Source organism: Canis lupus, chromosome 26 (assembly GCF_003254725.2).
Source record: "Canis lupus dingo isolate Sandy chromosome 26, ASM325472v2, whole genome shotgun sequence".
Lineage (NCBI taxonomy): Eukaryota > Metazoa > Chordata > Mammalia > Carnivora > Canidae > Canis > Canis lupus.
The window spans coordinates 19,692,835-19,710,320 of record NC_064268.1 but is presented as its reverse complement, the minus strand read 5'-3'; the positions used below and the strand labels follow the sequence as shown (position 1 = coordinate 19,710,320).

At 38.9% G+C, this 17,486-nt stretch overlaps 1 protein-coding gene across 9 annotated transcripts in view; it reads right to left on the bottom strand.

The window, feature by feature from the left end:
- Positions 1-17,486, bottom strand: part of GRK3 (G protein-coupled receptor kinase 3) — a 132,351-nt gene that overhangs the window by 71,350 nt on the left and 43,515 nt on the right. For 8 of the 9 annotated variants that reach the window (XR_007406100.1, XR_003146695.3, XR_007406099.1 and 5 more), the window contains exon 3: positions 985-1,058. The exons of the other annotated variant lie outside the window; for it this stretch is intronic. Coding sequence is in view for 4 of the 8 variants with exons in the window: in XM_025474356.3 (XP_025330141.1) it covers positions 985-1,058 (74 nt within the window). In the remaining 4 variants the exon portion in view is untranslated. The remainder of the gene's footprint in view (positions 1-984; positions 1,059-17,486) is intronic. 9 annotated transcript variants of the gene reach the window in all.

Sequence of the window (17,486 nt, the reverse complement as noted above, 5' to 3'; positions counted from 1 at the left end):
GGGCTGATCACCAGTACAGGACAGGATTGGGCTGGGTCTCCATTTTTGTAGGATTCAGTCTGCCTCTGGTTTGCCCCTGTTCTTAAGGCATAGCTCCCCATGGAATTCAGTTAGAAGTCTTTGTCAACATTAGACTCAGTTCTGCCTGCAAGAAGTTTTCAGAACAGCTCTTTGGCCTCCTTGACATAATTCTTGAGAAGACTAATCACATGTTCGGGGCCCCTCCAGTTTCATTTGTTTTTTATTCTAGTCCCAGAAACCTTTCTGGCTTTTCTGTCTCTCAGAAGCAGCCTTCTAGCTAGGGCCAGACCTGGACTCTTCTCTGCTTATGACACCTAGAAATCGGTAGCTGCCCCAGGTGAGACGTAGTTACAGATCTTCAGGGTCAATCGACTGTTCCCTAGGGTTTTCATCTCTTGCCCATTCTGTTTTCAGATTCCTGCCACCACAGGTCCACATTTCAATACATCAGCATAAGGCTGTGGGAGATTTCAGTGAGGCGCCCGTCTCTTCAGCTGTCTTTCGAACGTCTTACTGGGGAAACCAGCTGTGGGTCTGAAGCTCCCCTTTCCCACCCACGTCTCCACAATTTGTCACTCCAGCCACATGTAACCAGAAAACTTTGCTAGTTTCTCTTTCACTCAGTAGAGACCCTCTGCCTCAGCTTACTTCTCTGAAATCAGCAAGCTTCTGCAGAAAATCAAGCAGTTGCTGATCCTCAGTGCCCCTCTAAGTGATAATCCCTCCTCTGGAATTTTAATCCAACTATTCCTCAGTGCTTGCAGAGCACTTCAGAGCCCTTGAAAATATGATTTTTACAGATGTTGTCAGTCTATAATCAACTACATATTATACCTTATGCTACTAATTACAGTCAATGAATTTCTACATATTTATAAGATATTTAGTTGTCTTGATGTTTTCCAAATTACAGTCTACATATGCTTTTAAAATAAAAGCATCAGTAAAACAGTCACTTCTTACCTCTTCATAAAACTTCACCTGAGGTACAGCTTCATTAATTTCATTCAAACAAAAATCTTTAAATAGCAAGAAACCTAAAGGAAAAAAATAAAAAATTTCAGGGTGGGCAATAAATTGAAATATTACTCTACAGGGTGTTTTCAAAGTAATATGTTTATATTTCAACCTCTTCCTCCCCTACCTTCAAAAATAATAATGATTTGAGGGCACCTGGGTGGCTCAGTCAATTAAGCGTCCAACTTGATTTTGGCTCAGATCAAGATGTCAGGGTTGTGAGATCATGCCTCACTTCCGGCTCTGCATGGAGCATGGAACCAGCTTAAGATTCTCTCCCTTCTTTTCCCTCTGTCCCTCATCCCTCCTCCCTCCCTCTCAAAAATTAATAATAATAACAACAAAGATTTCAAAGGGCTAAGTATACCCTAGAAGGAAATATTCCACATAAGGTAAGAGTACCACATACATGCCTCCTTACTTTGAGTTCCTTCTCTACTGGTAACCCCCCCCATAACCCGCTTTTAAAAACTACATGATAAGCAGTGCCAGTAGTCACCACTCCTTAGAGCCACTGGTCACTACAGTAAACAGAAGAGTTACCAAAGAAATAAGAGATATGGGTAGTGTGAAAGTGCTGGAAAGAGTCATCATAAAGCTAATACATACTATGCCCACATAAACAGGACTAAATTCCCTAAAAACAAACAAACAAAAACCAGAAGGACTTTCCTGACCTTCCCAGCTTTTCCTCTTACCACTTACTACATCAAAGTCCCCACCAAATACCTTGTGCCAGAGCAGATTACCTACTCCAGATCATTCTCTACTCCTTCACAGCACCATGCCTCACCTTTAATCAATCAGCACCTTCTACCTGGAATACCACCTCCACTGCACAGTGCCTGGTACACAGGAGGAGTTCCATAGGTGTTTGTTGAACAAATGCTTGGTTACATAACCCTTCCAATAAGGCTCTGTCAAAGTACTTAGCACACTCCAATTAATTATTTGATTGATAAGTTACCACCCCACCGTCACATGTGCAAACCAATCACCTAGCTTAAAGGCCTAGCACACAGTCAAGCCTAAACGAATGAATTTCACTGAGACAAGCTGATAAGCAGACTGAGAGTAAAGATCATAAAAAGTCACAAAATGAAAAAGTCAAAACAATGAAAGCACTGCTGGAAGAAACAGAGGTCACAGAAGGGAACTGAAGGAAAGACACACAAGTTTGAGAGGTCGGGAGAAGGCAGACTGGAATTCCCCAGGTAGGAGGGAGGAGGCAAAAGAAGCAGCATTGACAGGTTCTAACTGAGGTTAGCCAAAGAATCATGTAACTTGAACCTGTTATTCCTCCAAAAATCCCCATCCATAGTTCCAGGAAGATGACCTCTGAAAATGGTAAATATTCACTGAGTGGAGCCAGAAGAAAGTATTCGGACTATTTAGTCAAATAGACAAGGCCAGACTGACTCAGGCCAGGTGCAGCCTGGCAGCAGGGATATGGCCACACTCATCTCATCTCAAGGAACGGGACAGACTGACACTCCACTTGAAGCAAGCAGGAAATTCAAGACGCAGACAAACAGAAAGAGCTGAAAATGCAAATCTCTACCTATTTGCACGTTAGTATTTTTGTCTTAAATAAGAGACATGGGTTACCTTTTCATTCTCATGCATTTCAAAGTATGTCATTTCCAATATCCTTTGTCATTTCTTCTTTGACTCATGAGTCATTCAGAAATGTGTGGTTTGAGTTCCAGATATTTTGGGGTTTTCAGGTATTTTTCTGATACTGATTTCTGTTTAATTCTGCTGTGGTCAGAGAATATGTTCAGTATGATTTCAAAGCTTTCAAATTTATTGAAATGGCTCTGGCCCCAAATCTGGTCCATCTAGGTGAATGCTTCATGGACACCCGGGGAGACAAGCATATAGCATAGAGCATTCCATTAAACAAAATAAAATGGCAATGAAGCCAACTTGGTTAGTAGGGTTGTTCGAGTCCCTCATCCAAATCCTTACTGAATATTTGTCTACTTATTATATCCATTATCAGAGGACTACTGAAATCCCCATTGGTAATTGTGGATTTGCTCATCTTTTTTCAGTTGTGTCAGGTTTTAGTTCATGTATTTCTTTTTCTATTTTTAGGAGAGAAAACTAAAATGAGAATTTGAACTGAGGTTATTTTGATCATATGAGAGATGTTTTTGTGGCATCTAAAAGACAAAATGAACTAACATGCCACGTGTGGACCACTGGCTTTGGGCTGAACTTGGAATCAAGGGGAAATGGTTCATCATGCCATCATGCCCTCTGAATCGGGCCCTACTTTCTCCTCTAGCCTCTTCTTAGACTGTTCTCTCCCAAGCTCATGGCACATGTGTTTGCATTCCAGTTCCTCTCTAATACCAAACCCAATCTGTTCTCAGGGCTACCAACTTGCTATCCCCCCTTCCTAAAACATGCTCTTTGACTTTGCGGACCTGCAGAACTCAGCTCAAATGCTCTCTCCTTCGGCCTTCTAGGATTCTCATTCATTTTCATTCTCTAAGATACATGTCTGCGTGTATACACGCTTTGTTTATAGCCCTTGTGACTAGCAAAAATTATCAGATGCATATGCTTATTTGTTTCTTTACTATCTACCTCCCCTACAACAATGTAAACTGCATATGGAAAGGCCAAGAGGTCTTATTCTCTACTACATATGTAAGAACAAGAACATCATGACATAGAGGGAGTGCAGGAAGGAAGGAGGGAGGAAGAGGGGACAGGAGAGGAGGGACAATGGGACGCCTGGGTAGATCCGTTGTTAAGCATCTGTCTTTGACTCAGGATGGGATCCTGGAGTCCTGGGATCCAGTCCCACATCGGGCTCCCTGCACAGAGCCTGCTTCTCCCTCTGCCTGTGTCTCTGCCTCTCTCTCTCATGAATAAATAAATAAAATCTTTAAAAAAAAAAAAAAAAGGAGAGGAGGGACAAGAAAGGAAAAGGGAAGAGGGAAGAAAGAGGGAGGGAAGAAGGGAGGGGTAGCAGAGGGAGGGGAAGGGAGGAGGAAGAAGGTGGATCAGGGAGAGAGGGAGATGAATGAATGCACATCTAACTGCAAATGTTTCTACCTGCTTCTTTAATGCAATTTCCACTGTCAATGTGTGGGATGAGCCAAAGAATGACTATAACATACTGAAGGGGAAAAGCCCCATTATTTTCCTTATGTCTGTGCACAAACTGAAGCCTTACTTTCTGTCTCAGCAGCTACTAAAATGGAACAGCAAGAAAAAAGGTATTTTGCCTTTTGGATAAACTCTAGATCACTGTGTTTCAGGCTGAGAGCAATTTCCCTTCATCAGGTTTAAATTACACACACAAAAAAAAACCCAAGTGAAGCATTTCTCAGATTAGAACAAAACTAAAAGGGCAAAAATAAGGAAATAATTTGCCTAACAGGTTCACTTCATCAGTGGTTTTTCTCCAGATTTTAAAGAATAAAAAATAGTGACCAAACACCTGCTTTTACTAGATAACTGTGGAATATATTCACCCTTGTTTCTTTATTTGGGCCACTGCAAACTGCCTGCATATTGATTAACTTTTGAGTATATATAACATTCAGAAAAAGTAAACTATCCCAATTTGTCACCACAATACTTCACAAAAATTAGGAGAAAGAATTGTATTGCTTTTTATAAAATACCACTGAAAACTTCCTATAATATACAAATATTACTTTTATATCACATTTTATAAAATATAAATTAAGAACTTTTTTAAGTTCTAGGTATAAGTTCTTTTTTTTTTTAATTTCTTTTTAATTATGATAGTCACAGAGAGAGAGAGAGAGGCAGAGACACAGGCAGAGGGAGAAGCAGGCTCCATGCACCAGGAGCCCGACGTGGGATTCGATCCCGGGTCTCCAGGATCGCACCCTGGGCCAAAGGCAGGCGCCAAACCGCTGCACCACCCAGGGATCCCTAGGTATAAGTTCTAAATGTAAGTTTCTATGAGAAATTTTTTGAAATGCTGCTTCCTAAAAAGTTTTCAAAGGAGAAAGAAAAATATGAAAAAAGTCTTGCAAAAAAACAGTATCTGTCTTAAGTTTTGCCAAGGAGACTCAAACACTGGGAAATTATAGACTGTATAATTGCTAAAAGTTTCTACCAATACTGACTGATTTGACAAAGCATTTCCTGAGTATCTACCAGGACCCACTGTGCTATATATATTGGGGATGCAATGGTAAAGACAGATAGAATTTTTCCTATAAGGGGCTTATGGATTGGTATAAGGAACAGACAACAAAGAAGTACACAAATAGAACAAGTGTAATTTATGGCTAATGATATAAGGAAATTTTAAAAAGTGCTGAGATAATCCTGATGATAAAAAAGAGGAAATGTATGTCATACAGAACAACACTAAGACCTCTCTGGTCTGTGAGATGAACAAATTACAAAGCATTTCAGATTAGAAAAGTCTAATTAAAATGTTTAATCTTACTTCTAGTCAATAATGTATTAGAGGTCTTAGCCAGCATAATGAAGCAAGAAAAGGAAATAAAAGTCATTCAAAATGGAAAGGAAGAATTAAAACTGATTCTATTCAGGGTGCCTGGGCAGCCCAGTTGGTTAAGCGTCCAAATCATGATTTCTGCTCAGGTCATGATCTCATGGTCATGAGACTGAGCCCCATGCTGGGCTCCACAGAGTCTGCTTAAGATTCTCCCCCTCTGCTCCCCCCCCATAAATAAATAAATAAATCTGTAAAAAAGATCTTAAAAATAAAACAGATTCTTTCATAGACAAGCTGGTTATCTATATAGCAAATCCTATCTACAATGGTACTAGGATACATAAAGGAATTTAGCAAGGCCCCAAGATATAAGGCCATTAGATAAGAATTAATGACATTCTGATATGCTCACATCACACAATTTTAAAACAAGCCATTTGCAATAATATCAAAGAATAATCAATACTTAGGAATAAATAATTAAGAGATATATAAGACTCTTATGTTGAAAACTATAGAATATTACTGATAAAAATTAAAGAAGACATAAATAAATAGAAAGATATACTCACTTTATTGATTGGAAGATTCAGTATTGCTTAGATGTATATTCTCCCGAAATTGATCTTTAAATTCAATACAATCTCAAACATAATCCCTAGGAGCTTTTTAAAGAAACTGACAAACCTGATTTTAAAATGTCCATGGAGGGACACCTAGGTGGCTCAAGGTTGAGCGTCTGCCTTTGGCTCAGGGAGTGATCCCAGAGGCCCGGGATTGAGTCCCACATTGGGCTTCCTGCATGGAGCCTGCTTCTCCTTCTGCCTATGTTTCTGCCTCTCTCTCTCTGTCTCTCTCATGAATAAAATAAACTTTTAATAAATAAATGAATAATTTTAAAAATAAAACAGATTTGAAATAAAATGGTAATCAGTGTGGTATTGGCATAAGATTAAATTAGTGGAACAGAACAGAAAATCCAGAAATATACCCTCACTTAGATGGTCAGCTTTTTTTTCAACAAAGACGCTAGAACAATTTACTGGGAAAAGAGAGTCTTTTCAACAAGTAGTGCTGGAAAAACTAATATCCAAGTGGAGAGAAAAAAAAGGCAACCTTACTTCATACCTTATAAATAGTTAAATTGAGATTCATCATGGAATTAAATGTAAAAGAAAAAATTATAAAACTTCTAGAAAATGTACAGAATATCTTCGCAGAAAATACTTATGTAGAAGATTTTTTTAGGCAGAATATGAAAAAAATAGTAAATTAGACTTTATCAAAATTTAGCACTAGGCTCATCAAAAGACAGTTAAGAGGGACACTTGAGTGGTTCAGTGGTTGAGCGTCTGCCTTCGGCTCAGGGTGTGATCCCAGAGTCCAGGGATCGAGTTCTGCATGGGGCTCCCCACAGGGAGCCTGCTTCTCCCTCAGCCTATGTCTCTGCCTCTCTCTGTGTCTCTCATGAATAAATAAATAAAATCTTAAAAAAAAAAAAAAACAGACAGTTAAAAAAACAGACCAGCCACAGAGTGGGGATAAAATATTTAAAAAATTAACTCTGAAAAAGGCCTTGTGTCCAACTGATATATATTTTATTAAAGGCCTCTAACAATTTTTAAAAGGAAACCTCCATAAGAGTGTGCATAAATTTGAACACTTCACAAAAGAAGAAATAGGAATGGCCAATAAGCACATGAAATGGACTCAGTATCACTGGTCATCATGCACATGTGAATTAAGTCACTTTGAGATACTACTGCAAAACTACTTGAATGGCAGAGTTAAAAAGACAGACAATACTGCATGCTGGCAACCTCATTCACTGAGGAGCATATACAATGCTTTAGATTCCTCATGCCTCTGAGTCAACAGGCAAAGAAGGGAGTCACTGTGCTAGCTGGGGTGACTGATCCTGACTAGTCCCGGGGACACTGGACTACTCCTCACAGTGGGAAGAAGGAAGGTCATGTCTGGAATACAGGAGATCCCCTCTCTTAACATGACCATGTCTTGTCATTAACATCAATGGAAAATGACAACAACACAAGTCAGGCAGGACTGCTAATGGCCCAGACCCTTCAGGATGAATGGTTTGGGTCACCCCACCAGGTGAAGAACCATGACCAGCTGAGGTGCTTGCTGAAGGCAAAGGGAATGCAGAATGGATAGTGGTAGGAGATAGTTATGAAACCAGCTACAGTGTGTGAGCAGTTGCAGAAACAATAATTATACCTGTCATGAGTATTTCCTCCTTATTGTGTACTAAACAAGTATCTTTGTTTTCTCTCCTCCCTGCCCCTTTATACCCTTACCCAGTAACATAAGATGTACTGACTTTGTATCATAGTATTTAAGTGTTGTTTACATTACATTGTAAAATACATCCTGTATTTATGATATAGGATACCAGGGAGAAGAGGGAACATCACCTGTTATTTTGCATCCTCCTCTGGGGAAAGGGTTAGCACATTTTGGTTATGTGCAGGTAGTTGTATCATTGGTGGGAGTATGATCTTGTTATCATCTCTACCAGAGAATGAAATACAGTTTAAGGAGATGCATAGACAGTCAAGGTGACAAGGGATGGATCTGTGATGGCAATTTTTGTGTCAACTTCGAGGGTATTTTGGGATGCAATTAACATCTAAATTGGTGAACTGTGAGTAAACAGACTGCTCTCCACAATGGGGGTGGGCATCATTCAATGAGTTTAAGTCCTGACTAGAAAACAAAGACCAGCCTCCCATGAGCAAGAAGAAATTATGCCAGCAGATGGTCTTCAGACTTCATCAGCACATCAGCTCTCCTGGGTCTCAGGCCGGCCAGCCCACTATGCAGATTTGGACATGCCAGTCTCCATAATCACAGGAACCAATTCCTTATAATTAATTTCTATCTCTCTCTCTCTCTCTCCCCCTCCCACCCCCTTTCTCTCTCTCTCTATATATATAATATACACACACGCACATACACACACACACACACACACATCCTACTGGTCCCGTTTCTCTGGAGAATCCCTAACACAGATTTTGAGCGTGCTGCAAAATGTATATTCACTTGGGAAAACAGTCTGAAAGTTTCTTATAAAGTCAAACACCCTTAGCACACAACTCAGCAACTACACTATTAGCTATTTACCTAGTGGTAATCTATGGCTCCAGAAAGACATGTACGTGAATCTTCATAGCAGGTGCATTCATAATTTATTTGAAATAATCCAAAGCCCATTAACTGAGAGATAGTGATATTTCACAAAACTATATCCTAGCCAGCAATAAAAAACACTAGCACACACAGCAACATATGTAAATGTCAGATATTCTGCTTATCCAAAGGTACCAGACACAAAAGAGTATATATTCTGTAATTCTCTATATACAAAGTTCTAGAACAGGCAAAACTAATCTAGAGTTTTAGAAAAATATGAAGAGGGGGCATGAAATTGACTAGGAAGGGCATGAGGGAACTTTCTACGGACAAAAATGTTTTGTAGTTTGATAAAGGTGTGGGTGTACTCATTTATCAAAATGAAACTGTGTACAGAATTATAAGTAAATTTACTTTAAAGAAACATTAACTCTAGCTAGTAGGTTGGCATTTCACAGTAGCATGAGTTGGCAGTTCTGAAACTAATCATGGTGCATTCTAGGCATATACAGATGCATAAATACATTGAGGATAACAGAAGCCTTGGAAAAGAGGTAAAACATGGAAAGAGAATAGAAAATATATTGTAGTAGTGGATTGGAATAGGAAATCCATTTGAGCCCACTATTTTCAGCAGATGACAACAGATGTATGTACACACACACACACACACACTCACACGCCTTGCTCTTTTGCTAAGACTTAAGAGCAATGAACACTTTTAGCACTCAAGTTTAGGGATTCTCAACACAATTCTCTAGTAAAAGGAACTAGGGATCCTTGAAGAAAAGCTAGTTGATTCTAGGGCAGGGGCAGTGAATATCAAGTGGAGCTCTAGACATCTTATTATCCCAGACAGTAAGAAAGGCTCAAAGGATGATGCGGACATACCAACAAGATACAGGAACAAGCCTGGAGAGGCTCCCACCAGCCAAAATTAGGGCAACTAGGACATCAAAATAAATAATATAGTAATGGATTATAACCACTGGCTAAACTAAGGATCCATGAATCCATACTGATAAGACAGATTGGGGGGTGGGTAGGGAAGAAAGAAAGGAAGGAAGAAAGAAAGAACAAATGAACAAGAGGGAAGGAATGAGGAACAGAGGAAGGGAAAAGGCATGGAAGGAAGGAAGAGAGCAAAGACGGAAGAAGGGAAGGAGGAGAAGCTCTTCCTTAAGAGACAAATGCCAACTAAAAACTGTAGAAGGAAAAAAAATAAATAAATAAAAAAATAAAAACTGTAGAAGGAATAACGGAGCTCGTAAGTCAATGGGTGCTAAAACAGAAGGTAAAATTTTGAAGAGAATATTTATATAGTCTCAAAAGCAATTTCCCATAAATTACTTATTACTTATAAAGGGGAAGCTTATAACTCCACAGTGGAGAACGCTTGCACACACCCACGTTAGGCAAAGGATCTAAACTGACCTCACCAGCATCAAGACGAACCAGTATCAAGATTTCCTGGGGATGGCACAACAGCTCATCTGTGGTCTTCCTGACAAAATGCATACTGTGAGCCTAACTGCTATAGAAGAATAAACAAAAACAGAGGGCCATTTTACAAAATTGGCCTGTATCCTTAAAGATGTGAAAGTCATGAAACCCCAAGAAGGCTAAAGAACTTGGTCAGATTGAAAGAGCCTGAATATGTGGTGACAACAAAATATAAGCATGACCCACGACTGGATCCCAGACTAGGAAAATTTATAGCCAAGATGAACATTTTAGGGGGTAACTGTTAGAATCAGGATATAGTCTGTGGATTAGACAACAGTATGGCACTGGTAGTAAGTTTCCTGATTTTGAATGTTGTACCACAGTTATCTAAGAGAATGACCTTGTCCTTGACACATGCAGACTGAAATATATAACGAGCAAGAAGTGGAAGTGAGGTCTCCAAATTGCTCCCGTGTAGTTCAGAAAAAAAGCCATGAAAGGCAGAATGATAAAGCAAATGCAGCAGAATACATATGACAGTGCATCTATTTAAAGGGTACATAAGAGTTCCTTCAACTGTTCTTATGACTTTTCTTTAACTTTGAAATTATAAAAAAAAAAAACACTTAAATGTATATAAAAATAAAAAATTACAAGAAAAAAGGTAAAGTCATAAAAATAACATGCTTGAAATTCTATACACTTATTAGGAAAGGAAGTTATTTTGTGTTAAAGAAAAATAACTGAAATTTGGCTTTTAACAAAATTTTTATGTGACCCATAATAGAAATTATTGCCATAAACCTAGGTTTTCAAATATTTATGCCTTTTATAATTAGTAATTTCCTATCCACCTAAAAGCTACAGGGTTCCTTGAATAAATACAATATAATGGGAAAGCTAATATAATTTAAACAGAGCAATGCTTATAAGCTCCACTATAATTAAACTTAATTCTGAGAGAGGGGAAAAAAGGTGGTTAAATGTAGCAAATTAGAGCTACACGTTCCAAGAGTTCTCTAAAATATTCTTTCCTAACAATGTGAAGATTATCATTTTGTGTACTGCATTTCTTTTAGCTGTTAGAATAAACCACACTGTGCAGGCATACCAACACCCATGTTTCTGGAAATTTCCTTCAACTCCTTCAAGCACCTCAAAGCAACTTCCTTATAACTTGTCATCCAAATCACAACAAATATCATGAAATAGCTCCATCGACCACACTAGATTGTTAAACCAGGATTGGAAGTGTTACATGTTAGATCTCATACTTAACCTTCCATGTAAACAAATTAAGAGAACAGGTGTTGGGTCTCTAATATTAGTGTATGTTTTTTTTCCAGTTTAAAAGCAAAAGGCCTTGGATTAGCTTATCTCCACATTTCTTCAACTCTAGGATTCTATTACTCTAAATAAAATAAAACTAATCAAATTATAAAGGCATGGAATGAATGGTGAAGAACATATAAACATAACTAATAATCATGAAGTTAAAGCGAAGAAAATCAGAGCAAGCTGGCTAGTGGCTAGTTGGAAAAGCCTATGAAAGCACCCAGGCAGGAAAAGAAGTCAGTAATATGATGATCCAAGAATAAAAAGTAAAATCAACCAAGGGTAGTGAACACCTGCCAGAATTCTGCTGTGCAAAACAACAAAAAGCCCTAACAAATTATTTTTTAATGAATAAAATTTAAAGTTTCAAAAGTTAATCAAAAGTCATTCAAATACAATATAAGAAATAAACTATTTAAAATAGTACCTCCAAATATTAGAATTAATCTCTTTTACTGAGAGATAACGGAGCCAAAAGAATCCTGAAATATAATTTGAGAATTCAACTACTTAGACAGATTTACTCATAAATTTACTGCACACTCATTATCAGTAGCATAGTTCTACATACTAGCAATAAATAATGGGAAATTTACATTTAAACACAATATCATTTATGATAACACTAAAAAACAGAATGCCTCAGAAGGAATCTAAGCAAATGTGTGCATGATTTATATGCTGAAAGTTATAAAATACTAATGAACAAAATCAATGAGGATTCAAATAAAGGAGAAGAGATAGCATGTTCATAGATCAGAAGACTCAATACTGTTGAAATGTCAAACTTTCCCCAAATCAATCTATAGATTTAACACAATCTCAGTCAAGACCGCAGTAGCTGATTTTGTAGAAATCAATAAACTGAATCTAAAATTTGCATGAAAAAACAAGGGAACTTAAAAAAAAATCAACTTTTCTGAAAAAGAACGAAGTGAGAGGGTTTAGACTATCTGGTTTCCAGACTTCTTATAAAGCACGGTAATCAAGGCAGTGAATTGTTGAAGAAAAAGACAAACACAAAGATCAATGGAAGGGAATGGAGTCCAGAAATAGAGGTGTACATAGTCAACTGATTTTTTTTTAAGATTTTATTTATTTATTCATAAGAGACAGAGAGAGAGAGGCAGAGGCATAGGCAGAGGGAGAAGCAGGCTCCATGCAGGGAGCCCAATGCGGGACTCGATCCTGGGACTCCAGGATCATGACCTGAGCCAAAGTCAGACAATTAACCACTGAGGCACCCAGGCGTCCCTAGTCAACTGATTTCTCACCAAGGCACACAGGCAATGAAATGAGGTGAGGCAAGGTCTTTTAAACAAATGGTGCTAAAACAACTGAACATCTGTATGCAAAAGTACATGACCACTACGATATTAATTCAAAATAGATAGGAGACTTAAACATAAATTTCCAAATATAAAAATTGTAGGAAAATAAACACACAAAAAATGATCTTTGAAACCTCGGGTTAAGCAAAGATTATTACTAAGATCTGACATGATTTATGAAAGAAAAAACTGACAAACAGGACTTAATTGAAATTTAGCTACTTCTGCTCTTCTGAAGACATGCCTACAAAAATGCAAAGACAAGCCACATTTTCAGAGAAAATACTTGAAAATATGTATCTGATAAGAACTTATAATCAAAGTGTATAAAGAACTCTCAACTCAATAATGAGAATACAATGTGATTTAAAAAAAATTTTGAAAAAAAAAAAAAAACAAATAAAAAAAAATTTGAAAAGATTCCATTTCACCAAAGAATGGAGAAACCCATGAAGATATGTCCAACATCAGTAGTCATTAGGAAAATGCAAATTAAAACTACAATGAGATACCACTATATTTATGAGAATAGAAAAAAAAAAGGCAACACCAATACTGGTAAAGATATAAAGCATCTGGAACTCTTATAGACTGCTGGTAAGAAGACAACAGGTACAACCTCTTTGGAAATCATTTCTTTTAAGTTAAACATGCATTTGCCATTTAACCCAACAATTTCCTCCTAAGTGTTTACCAAGAGGAATGAAAGACAAATGTTCTTATATTCACAAGAAAATCCATCACAGATATTTATCATAGAGACAATTCTCTCAAACTAGAGATAATCCATGTACTTCAACTGGCAAATAGATAAACTGTGACATACTCATAGGATGGAACCCTACTCAATGATACTAAAGAATCAGCTACTGACATTGCACCATGAGTGAATCTCAAATGCATTATTCCAAGTGAAAGTATCAGACTCAAAAGGCTTTATCTCCGTGACTGCACTTGCATCACTCTGGAAAAGGAGTAACCATGGGAACAGAGAACAGATCAGAGGTTGGTAGAGAGTGGGGAGTGGTGTGGGGACTGACTATGAAGAGACACCAGGAAATCCGGGGAGGTGATGAACTGCACTGTATCTTGATTTTGGTAGTATCTATACAACTTTACGTACTTGTTAAAACTCAGAATTGTATACTCTAAATAGTAAATTTTACTTTATTTAAATTATACCTCAATAAACCTGACCCCATCCCCCAAAAGAGTGGTGTGAAAGAAGAAAAATAAGTACCCACAAGAGAGCCAGGAACAAGGCTCAAAAGATGTTCCTGAACAGTAGTTATAAGTGGGCCACAGATCGAAAACCAAAATTTCAGGAAGCCACTTACATGGTCATCAACGACTACTGGATGTTTTTCATAAAGCACAAGTTCGTACAGAAGATAAAATCATTCACACTCAGATACATGGGAGGAAAAAGCGTAATTACAAAAGTTTTGGGCAACGCAGAGGTCAGCAACAATGACTCTCACACACCCAGGATACACAATATCCTTTACAGGTGAAAATGAAATCATAAATGATAAATAGGTAAGCAAATTCATAAGTAAAGAAAAAAAAAGCATACTGATATTGAAAACTCCCAAAGGGTGTCCAGTGTCTCTGGGCTGAATATTACCAGCCCAAACTCCCAATGAATAATTTTCCCTTTCATTTCTTCCAATAGGAATAAATATAAACTGAAATGAATATTTAGCTAATTCTATTTATCTATTTCATATAAACCAAATATTTACTTCTACTTGACTCTATCACATAGGAACTTTCAATTCTTGATTTAAAAGTTTACAGGGAAAATTATAAATGAAATATAATTTAGGAATACTGTTAACAGTTAGGACTTCTAAAATCCAAGTTAGCCATCCCATCCTTGATTTAAATTCAAGACAAACATGTTCAATAAAATACTCTTAGATTAACTAATATGGTCATTTACTTAGATAATGGAGAGATCTGGGGTCCTGAATATTAAGAATCCAGTGGACAGAAGCACAAATGAATGTGGCCAGAGAAAAATTCATGGAATGTTCTAAGCAACTGGTTCTTAACTCAAATCAGAACAAGGGAAGTCAAGATAGAGAGGAAAATGTAAAAATATAGTGGCAAGAAAACTCTATCGAGAGTCTCCTAATAGCTGGTTTGCTTTCAGCCTTTTAAAAACATTTTATTATGAAATGATAGAAAAGAAAGAAAGGTCACCACACTAAAACTCTTTCCAGACTATGGTCGATGTTTTTCATTTGTCACAGTTCTGTGCATATCTAAAGTAAACAAACTGACAAAGTGAGATTCAAAATAATTTAAAGTGAAATAGAAATATTATTTTAGTAAGCCACATGATATCTATTTTCCAAAGACTTTTTCAGGGGCACTGGTTAAAACTGGCATTACAGAAATTGGGGCGTGAGTGTACACACTACAGATTAGACACGGCCAGTACAAAACAGGTGTGCATGTGTCAGTGTGGTGGAGAGGATGGGGGGCATACATGCTGAATCTAACCATAATTTTAACAAGGAAGAAACAGAGTAAGAGTCAACCAATCTATATATGTGTGTCATGTATAGTTATCACTTTGTGATCACTCCAGAGGCTATGCACTGAGGATCCGAACAACTTTTCTGGTGTATAAAATATAAACGCACATTTAAAACAAAGGTAAACCAACCACTAAATATTTATGTCATGATACTCTAAGTGTGAAATGAAGGGCTTCTCAAAGCTATCATAATCTCACTGGAGGCATGGACAGACAGACTACATTAGCTGATGCCCAGTCAGCTCTATAGGGGAGAGAGGCAACCCTTCCTTCCTTTAGATAACCCCCCCCCCCCACAACCTCACCCAGCTACCTGCCAGGCCTCTAGGCGTCTTTCCAATCCCTCCTGATGCTGCTGCCCTGGGTCTGATCACATGGCTCCCCTGTTCCTGAACTTCTCAGGGGAGCCACACAGGACATGCTGCTCCACCACTGGCCCAGCCAGAGCACCATGCACACCCTACCTGTCCAGCCAGCCAGAGCCAGGGAAGCACTGGAGGCTCCACACACCTTCAGATATGATAGCTCCCCATCTGAGCTCAGCTCCTTTACTCCTGGCACTCACCCGAGGCTAAGTGGAGCCGTCCCTCTTCTCTGCTCCCACGTTCCTGGGTTCGTAACATTTTCAAGGCATGATCCCACTAAACTGCAACTACCCATTTTTGTTTAATAAATGGACAAGACAGCTCAGTTTGAAAAATGGATTGAAAGGCATGAAGTGAAAAGTTCCCTGCCCATCCTGTCCCACATCTCCCCAGCAGGGAGCCATCACCATGTACCCCAAGCTAGCCCTGCTATCAGTGTCCTCTGTGCCCTCCCTTCTCTTCCAGAAGGCTTAGAAAGCTGTGGAACTCCCTAACCCTTTCTCACCCAGCTCAGTGCAGAGGACTGCAGGGACACCAAAGCCACACCACAGGAGCAACTTAACACATGGAGGGAAGCCTCCAGCTAACCTCAAAACACCTGCCCTGCACTGCTACCAGATGAGAAAGAAGCTTCTGTGTGGAGCCCCCGCCATTTTGGGTCTGTTACAGGCACGTGTTACCTTCTAGGACAGCATGAAGGCAGGTACAGAAATAAACTCTTGTTTCCCACCATACCCTGCACACTGCCTATATCTGTCTTTTTTCCAGAACACGATACCTTAGAGATCTTGCTGTCCTAGTCTGGAAGAGCCCCTGGATCCCTCCTTGCAGCTGCACGGTCCTACAAAATGCCATAGTTTGTATAACTTTTTTCCCTAACAATGAACAGTTGGGCTGTTGCAAATACTTTGCTCTCACACAACTGCTGCACGAAATAACCCTCTCTGTACGTGGTTTCTCGTGTACTCAAGCATATTTGTAGGATACATTCCTCAGCATGAGACTTCTGCACCAAAGGGCTTCATGGACCTTCTGCTGGTTTCACAGACCTGGCCCCCTGGGAGCAGTACCTGCCTGTCCTGCCACCAGCAGTGGGTCACAATGCTTGCCCTGACACCCACAGCCACACTGAAACTGCGTCACTAAACTGGGGGCTCTTGTACCAGGTTTGAAAGATGAAAGAGTAACATTTCTGAGTAACCTTAATTTGCATTTCTCTTACTTTTTAATAAAGCTGAAAGTCTTTTTGTATGGTTAAGTTGTTTTTATGTGTCTTTTGTAACGACCTGTCTTTCCACAATCCTCACCCATCTCTGCCCTGGGTCACGGGTCTTTTGCTCACAGTGTGCAAGGCCTACTGAATTGGGGTTCGCCAGTCCAGTACTGCTATCCAAGAAATCCTTCCGTCTCTCCATCTCTCGGGTCCCTGGCCTCATCTGGGTGATCTACGTGCCCATTTCTGGTTCATCATCACATTCCTGGAGGTAATAGAAATACCTCTAGCATTTCCCTGTTAACAGGGTCTCTGGTCTTTGAGACAGACAGCTGGTACCATGCAAGGAAGTATGGTGTCAGTAAACAGCAGTTGTTGATACCTGTGTCAGTAAATAGCAGCTGTCCACTAGAGAGACCCACGAGGGAAACGGCCCTCTCTTGCAGATTTGTATCTCTAAACCCTAACACAATGGCTAGGACTTAACCAGCTCAATAAACATTTCATAAATTTACTAAGGGGAAGGCAGGTATGGTTTGTGGTACAGTCACACATGGTTTCAGGTAGAAGTGAAGAACCAGCCAGGCATGGA